The sequence below is a fragment of the Vigna radiata genome, unplaced genomic scaffold (assembly GCF_000741045.1).
Source record: "Vigna radiata var. radiata cultivar VC1973A unplaced genomic scaffold, Vradiata_ver6 scaffold_290, whole genome shotgun sequence".
NCBI lineage: Eukaryota > Viridiplantae > Streptophyta > Magnoliopsida > Fabales > Fabaceae > Vigna > Vigna radiata.
Window position 1 is genome coordinate 29,114 of NW_014543415.1, and position 8,817 is coordinate 37,930.

General features: G+C 35.1%; 1 protein-coding gene across 1 annotated transcript; it reads left to right on the top strand.

The window, feature by feature from the left end:
- Positions 1 to 1,134: 1,134 nt before the first annotated feature.
- LOC106754312 lies at positions 1,135 to 4,503 on the top strand. The gene is made up of 2 exons (XM_014636324.2): positions 1,135 to 1,256; positions 2,487 to 4,503. Exon 2 carries the CDS (start codon positions 2,508 to 2,510, stop codon positions 4,416 to 4,418), a length of 1,911 nt encoding a protein of 636 aa, XP_014491810.1. The 5' UTR covers positions 1,135 to 1,256; positions 2,487 to 2,507; the 3' UTR covers positions 4,419 to 4,503.
- Positions 4,504 to 8,817: the final 4,314 nt, after the last annotated feature.

Genomic DNA, 8,817 nt, shown 5'->3' on the forward strand with positions numbered 1-8,817 from the left:
AAAAAAAAAAAAAAAAGAGAAGTGAGAAAACAAAAATGTGGAGAAAAGAGAAGAATAAAGGAAGGGTGTTTTACCTGCTCCTTGAAGAATTTAGTGAAGTGAGGGTGAGAGCATCATGGGAGCAAGTACCGTGAGAGTGATTTGTGAGAGCAGAGATTACTTTTTTGGTATACACAGTGAATAAAGAGAGTATTTTAATTTTTAAAGTTTCATAAATAAAATAACAAATTAAAAAAAATAAAATTAGGTAGGTGGGTTGGTGGGCCAGGTTGGGTTCAACCAGCATGGGCCGGGTCTAAATGAGTCGGATTGAAATCTGACCCGCATATAAGTGGGTTGTATTTTTCAAACCCAACCTGACCCGAACCCGTGACGGACCATTTTAACGGCTCTAACTATTATATACAACTGAGTTATATTGAATTAAAGTTTTTAGTTTAATAACTAATGTAATGTAACTTCAATAATATATAAAAGTTGGTGATTGCTTGTTGAAAATGGACATGAAAGAGATAGTTAAGGTAAGGGTGTCATTGGAAAGAGGAACATAATCAAATAAAAAAAAATTGATGACGTTAAACGTAAGTCATGTTCGTGGGATCCAAAACATTGAAAAACACTTGTTTGTCCCTTTCCTTTGTTAAAGAAAGGGAAAGCACTTTTGTCTTTTTAGTTAAAGTTTAGTTCATATGTTCATTGAGTCATTCTATTTTATTATCTCTTAATCAATCATAAGAAGTTTAGTTTCTATCTCAATGCAAAAATTATTTTAAGAAAATGTCTTTTTGACATTTAAAGTGTCTCTCACAAATTAAATTCATTAGTTATGAACTAGTTTAATCAATTTAATGACAAGTAATCAACTGTAAGAAATATTATTATATTAATGGAATGATTACTTTAATCTAAAAGCAAAGTGCTATAAAGGGATGGGAAATTCTATTTTAATCTTTATTGTTTTAGTAATTTTCCTTTCTAACGATGAAAAAACTGTGATCCAAACATGGTAGTTAATTATACATTATTTTTCATCAAACATGGCCAGAAAGACAAAGGGAAAGTGCCGTGTGGCTAAAAAGAAAAAAGAAAATAAATGATAAATATATTTTGTAAGAAGGAAAAAGGGGAAACTACTTTATATTATTAGAATACACAGCAAAATCAAAAACAGAAAAAAAGGGAGAGAAAGAATAAGGAGAAACAAACCAACACAGAAACGCTATTCATCTTCAGAGGCTCTGTTGTGTGGTTCATAGGTGGGTTTCTTTCTTCTATTCTTCCTCTTGAATCACCCATGGATGTGGGTTGTTCTTGGTTTTCTGGGAATTTAACTTTTAATTGAGTTTCAGTGAATCTTGTTGGTTACTGGTTTAAAGTCTATAATCTGAATTTATATGGTTTTGAATGTTTTCTATGATGATGGGTTGGGGTAAAGGTTGGATCTTTAGGATTTTATTCTTATGGGTCTGAAACCATTTCTTCCGTGAAACGTTCCCAATTATGGGAGTGATGCCTGTTTTTGGTGGGGTGGAATAGGAAAATTGTTTGTGCCTACCTCATTTTGATAATTGTTAAGAGATTTTAAATTGTTTGAAAAGCTTGTGTTCAAGATTTCTGTTTTTGTTTTCCCTTATTGATTGGGTTTGATTAATGCTTGGAATAATTTTATCCAAGCTGGTGAAATTGGTGTCTTAGAAATGGATGCAATTCCTATGATGTCGATTACACATTTTATCCCCCTTAAGAACATGTTTTATTTATTGTTGGCAAGGTTTCTTGGCCAAGTAGAAATCGGTTCTGACATTAGTTCTGGAAATTCTATGTTAGTTGTGATCTATCAATGGATTAGTTTTAATAACGATCTTGCATATTTTAAATTTCTCATGGTGTTCAATTCCCATGCTTTTTGTTCTCAAAGGTTCTTCAGTTTTTTGAAATATGTATGTTCATCTTTAATTTCATTATTTCTGAATAAAAAAATGGATGATTTTTTTCTGATTTTGAAAAAGTTTTTTCCATAGGAAGTTCTGGCATACTATGTCATTGGGCATCGTCCATGGTGGTTGGGTTCAGGGACAGCTAATTTTTCATTCATTCATTTAGTTTGGAGATGAAATGTGTTGCAATTTTACCCGTTATTTTTTAATTTCAATTCATTAATTTGTGCACAATTTTGCCTGTTAACTTGGTGCAACCATTTAGACACCACAAATGTGTTATCAAACAATGATAATTGCAAGATGGTTATAGATCCATGTCGACATTGGAACTTCATGTAGCAATTTTTATTCAATGCCTGGTTAATTGTCATGATTAATTTATCATCAGACTTCAATACCTTGCTGCTTTGATCCAACTATTCATGATTTGCCTATTGAAATGATGAAATATCCTACATAATTCTGTTATAATTGTAGTGTTTGATTGTTTTTGTTCATGTAAAATGAAGACTGAATCTATTTCATTTTTGTCTATATACAATGCAGACAAGTACAGCAACCAATAGAATGTCTCCATCAGTGAAATCAAAATCCAAGTCCCAGGAGAAAGCCTCTCCAAGGGCTGGTAAGGAACAACATAAGACTTCTCCAAAGACTTCTGTCTCTCCTACTCATGGAAGTGGTGTTCCTGCCAGTCCACAAAATCCGATCTTGGGAACATTTCAAACACCAGAAACATTATTGGTTGCTTCCTCTATTCGAGTTCATGACACCAGTCATTTCACGAAAGTAGAGGATGCAGATGAGCATTCTAGTAGTCCCCAAGGAGCCGTGTCGGAGAGTGATTCAGTTTCTATCAATGGCAGCTGCTCTGGTGAGTCAGAAGAGTCTAAAGAGAAGGTAGCAGTAACAAACTCTTGTACACGGCCTGATAGTGTACCTGGTTGTGATAGTGACAGGAGGGAGAAAATCCGGTTGAAAAATGAGAGGAAGCACCAGAGACAGAGAGAAAGGAGAGCTCAAGAGTTGCATGACCGTTGTCGTGGTTACCTATTGTCAAGAAAGCTAGAATCACTTGCACAGCAATTAGTGGCAATGGGGTTCTCTTCTGAACGAGCAACACTGGCCTTAATGTTAAACGATGGAAAATTAGAGCAATCAGTATCTTGGCTATTTGAAGCAAATGAAGAACAATCACAAACTAAGGATACTACCAGCCTTGTGAGTGAGGGTAATCTGAAAATTGACATAACTGATGAGCTTGCTCAGATATCTGCCTTGGAGGTCAAGTACAATTGTTCAAAGCAAGAGGTTGAAAGAGCAATTGTTGCTTATGAAGGTGATCTTCAAAAGGCAGAAAATACCTTAAAAACACAGAAGCAGGAGCAGCATGGGACCCAATCGAAGTCTGAAGATTCTGTTCAGAACGGTATCAGATCACAAGGATTGCCAGCAGAGTCGGTTTCCATGCAGCAGAGAGAGAGTGAAAGTGACTTCAACCATTACAGCAAGGATGGTGGTTCTGACTCTATGTTCCCTGATCTTGAAACTGGGAATGTACAGTCTCTGCAGCCGAATCATCCGAATTTCACCAGGGAGAGAAGATGGAGTGGTGTTCCAGGATCAAGCCCTTCTTCTGCCATGTTAGCCATGGCACCATCCATGCAGGCAGTGTCTCCATTGATCAAAATGGAGGCTGGCATGCCTATTGGTGTTGCAAACGAAGGAAGAATGATTCAACAAGGACTAGGAAGGGAACCAGTAATGATGCAACATCCACAATTCACAAATGCCAAACAAAACTCCATGGTTTCTTTAAATTCCTTTCCTTCAGGAGCTGCAGGGTGGTATGTAAATAGTATTCCAGGTGTTGAAAATGTGAGGTCAAATGGGAAGTTACTACAAACTCAAAGTGTAAGAAGTATCAGTCCAAATCATTTGGAGCAATTTTGCCAAGCTCCTTACAAAGAATATTCTCATTTCTTTGGACCAGCAGATTACTCATCTGCTGGGGTGGGTGGTTACTGCAAGCCAATGGGTGCATCATCAACACCTCCACCTTCGATTCCTCCTCGGCATCATGGTTCATGGAGCATGAACGTGCAGCCGTTGCCTGCACTCGCGGTGCCGACTTCCCTTGGACTGTTTTCTGGTCATCATAGTGCAGCCAGAACATTCAGCTCACATCCACACATGGATTGGAACACTGGGGGGTTGATGCCAGAGTTTGACTATACCAGCATAGATTGGAGTTTGAATGTGCAATCTTCTTCAGGTGGAGCTTGTCTAGGGATCTCTTCATTGTTGAGAAACAGTTATGGAAATAGGAGAAGCAGTCCCTGCATGAGTGGATTGCAAAATGTTGGCATGAATAGGGAAAGTTCATCATCTGCTGGATTGAGAGAGTGGACTACTCCTTTTGCAGGGAAGGACTTATTCAGTGTTCCTAGGCAGTTTGTTACATCTCCTCCTATGTAGTTTTATGTCTTGGAAAAAAAAATGGTTGTATTAATGCTTTTTTCTGGTTTTCCAGTGAAATGAATTCATCTTCTTTTTTGTGGTCCATGATTTTTTTCAGTGGATGCATTTGCATAAAAGGCTTAATTTAGTTCTTACTCAATAAACTCTCATAAGGATTTATGTCATAAATTTCATCTATAACTTGTTAGAAAAGACTAATAAAACAAAAACTTCACTGGGTAACTTGATTAAATAAATTTAACTGGAATGCTTTGATAGAATAAAAGTTTCTTTTATACTTTCATGTCATCTGGTTGAAACTTATTAATTTCTATAACTGTAAAGTCATATTTAAATATTTTTTTTGTAATTACAAATGATAAATGTCTTTTTGGATGTTAATTGAGATGTTTATAATTAACATAATTTTTTATTATATTTAATAATAATATATCCCTGTTAGTTTGATTATACAAAATAAAAAAAAACCGTACATACATTCTAATTTCACTGGTTCAAATGATCACAAGATAAAACATTATTCAGGTATGAGTCTCTCCTGTTAAGAAAGTTAAAAATTAGTTCTTTTAGGGACAAAATTAGTTATTAAAATTGATTTAAGCATGTGTTTTGGTTAATTGTCATTTTGATTGGCCTATGTTTTGGTTGGTTATTATTGCTCACTATTATGATATATGTATGGCTTGTGATGTGGGTTTGTGAATATAAGCCTTGTTATTTCTTTGTTACTTTTGTTAGGGGTTAGAACTCTTCATATTGCGATACGAGTATGCATGAGTGAGTTAACATATTTACAGCACAAAATACAAGATTCAATAACCATTGTGTAGTAGGTTACTTCATAGAAGAGAATAGTAAGCGCACCTTATTCTTCTTTGACTTCTATCTTTGCTTTCTTGTTCTTTTGTTTTGGTGGTTGCTTCCTTTATCTGACTCGTCCTGCTAGGGAATGTAAACCCTATTTTGGTTGTGTACTGTCAAGTGCCATTCGTCTGGTCTCATAGTCAGTGTCTTCACTCGATCATCTAGTACATCGAAGATGTTTAGAATTTGTCCTTTTGGTACCCACCTGACCTTGTATTCCTTTTTATTGTTTGTTTTGACTAGAGACTTCCTACATGATTGAAACATGAGATTGATTGGGAATGTATTCTTTTTGATTTTGCAATGTGACTTACTTTGCTTCTGATCTCTTGATGATAAGTATGATCTTGACTAACTCTTCGTGATTTAGTACTGATTTGTCTTTTTCTCTTCACAAGATAAACAACTCATCCTTTATCTTGATAATGTTCAATTGAAGTCCTTCTGTTTCCTCCTCAGACAATGTGAGCTCTTTGTTTAGCTCATAATTTCCTCTTGAGATTCCTTTAACTTGCATCTTCAACTTTTGACAAACTTTGGCCAGTCTTGTGCATTTTGCTAGAACTTTCTTGTAGGCATCGGTGACTGATTCTAGATCAAAAAAAGTCTATTTCACCACCATTGTCTTCTGAGTGATACACGAGATCATCAACTTCAACTTCTGGGTTGTAGTATGAAGTTATGCCAATTTTTATGTAGTCGTTGTTGTGGGGATGGAGATCATCATGATTGCACTTGTTATCCATTCTTACGGATTGTTTCCTCAAGTCTTGCTGAGAACTAATCCCGCAAGGTTAGTTTTGATACTAATTGAAATACCTGAAAAACACTATAAGGGGGATGGGGTTGAATAATGTCAATGGAAAAATTCTTTTCACAATCCTTCTGATATAGCACGTTGTAGAGCTTTATTATTTTCTTTTAAATACTTAGATGCTCTAACTAATGAAAGATTGTTTCAGGAAATACTTTTGTTGTGTTATTCACGATATATACTATAGAGTTTATAGGAACTTCTTTTGTTTAATAGTAATCATTTAGTTTGTAAAGTTCGTGCGATTAGAAATAAAAACTCAACTGCAGGTTTTATAAGATAAACATTTAGGCAAGAAGGAAAGTAATTGTACAAATATTTTGTACTATTCAACCCCTTCTAGTGTTTTTTAAATACTTAACTGAGCTCATTCTCCTTCTTCTTTTCTTTCTGATTTATTCTTTCCTAACAAATTTTTTCATTTCTCTTTTCATATTGTCTCCAATCCCTTGAATTCATAAATAAATAATAACAAATATAAAATAAATATGGACTAGACTTCTGTTGCTATTTGAATCAAAGCCTAAACTCTTCCTAAAATTTAATTTTAAAGGTATTTGGTCTTGATTTTTAAAAGAAGCGAGAAAAAAAAAAAAAAACCTTTAAAGTTGAATAATGTTTTAAATCAAAAAGAGTAGCAGGCTTCAGTTCTTTCATAACTGAAGCCAAATCCGACCATAATGTAGATGTTTCTTTAATATTTTTTTTGTTTTTGTTTCTTCTTACATATTAAATATCCACAAAATACCACAAAACCAACACAAAAACAAGACATTGTATTTATAATACCTATAATAAGCTAGAATCTTGATATAAGAATATGTTATGCCTACAATAAGTAAATGTGCTAAATATTAATGCAACATATATCAAACATACGAAAAATACATTATATATAAAAAAAATACTTTAACATAGATGTACAAGAAAGAAATATTAAAAACATATCTACAAAAAATTTAAAATTTTTCATAGACTTGGGAATACATAACAAGTTGGATATGGAAGCCTCCCAAATCTTTAGAGTACCAAGTGACAAATTGTGTCTAGTGTGAAGAACCTGAACAAAAAATATTTGCATTAGCATTTGAAAATAAAAAAATAGGAAAACAAAACTTGAGTAACCTTTCTTTTGTGATTTCAAAATGGAAGCAAAGTGCAGATTATGGAATTAGGGACATGTAAGGGAAGGGAAGAAAGGAGAATGAAGGACTGGACGAGTGGAAGAGTAGTAATAGCAGTTAAGCGATGATGTAGTAACATTTGACGATGAAAACAATGGAGGATGGTGGCAAATCGAGGTTTGCATAGAACCAAAACAATGGATGAAAATAGAAAACAAAGACCCCTTCATAAAAAATTCGTTAAAAATAACACTAGACAACATATTATACTTTGGTTATCATAAAAACTCAAGCCATATTCTCTCACTCAGATGAAATAACTAAAAAAAAATTGAAAATTTTAATGGAACTTTCGACCTCAATTCTTTAAAAACTGAAGCGGAAAAGGATGTATAGTTTCAGTGGCTGCATAATTGATGTCAAATCTCTACCATAAATCCCAAACCATAAACCCTAAACCCCAAACCATAAACCCTAAACCCTAAACCCTAATCTCTAAACCCTAAAACCTACTCCCTAAACACTAAACCCTAAACCCTAAACCCTAATCTCTAAACCCTAAAACCTACTCCCTAAACACTAAACCCTAAACAGAAACCCTAAACCCTAATACTCTAAATCCCAAACCCTAAACCTCAAACCCCAAACCATAAACCCCAAACCCTAAACCCTAAACACTAAATCCTAAACCCTAATCCCTAATCCCTAAACCTTAAACTCTAAACCCTAAACCCTAAACCCTAAACACTAAACCCTAAACCCTAAACCCTTAACCATATACCCTAATCCCTAAACCCTAAACCCTAAACCCAAAACCCAAAACCCTAAACCCAAAACCCAAAACCCAAAACCCTAACCCCAAAACCTAAAACCCTAAACCCTAAACCCTATACCATAAACCCTAAACCCAAAATCCAAAACCCAAAATCCAAAACCCTAAACCCAAAACCCTAAACCCTAAACCCTAAACCCAAAACCCTAAACCCTAAACCCTAAACCCAAAAACCTAAATCCAAAACCCAAAAACCTAAACCCAAAACCCAAAACCCTAAACCCTAAACCCCAAACCCCAAACCCTAAACCTGAAACCCAAAACCCGAAACCCTAAACCCTAAACCCTACACCCTAAACCCTACACCCTATACCCTAAACCTTATACCCTAAACCTCAAACCCTAAACCCTACACCTTAAATCCCAAACCCTAAACCCTAAACCATAAACCCCAAACCATAAACCCTAAACCCTAAACCCTAATACTCTAAATCCCAAACCCTAAACCTCAAACCCCAAACCATAAACCCTAAACACTAAACCCTAAACCCTAATCCCTAAACACTAAACCCTAATCCCTAAACACTAAACACTAAACCCAAAACCCAAAACCCAAAACCCTAAACGCTTAACCCTAAACCCTAATCCCTAAACCCTAAACCCAAAACCCTAAACCCTAAACCCAAAACCCAAAACCCTAAACCCTAAACCCTAAACCCTATACCCTAAACCCTAAACCCTAAACCCTAAACCCTAAACCCAAAACCCTAAACCCTAAACCAAAAACCCTAAACCCTATACCCAAAACCCTAAACCCTAAAC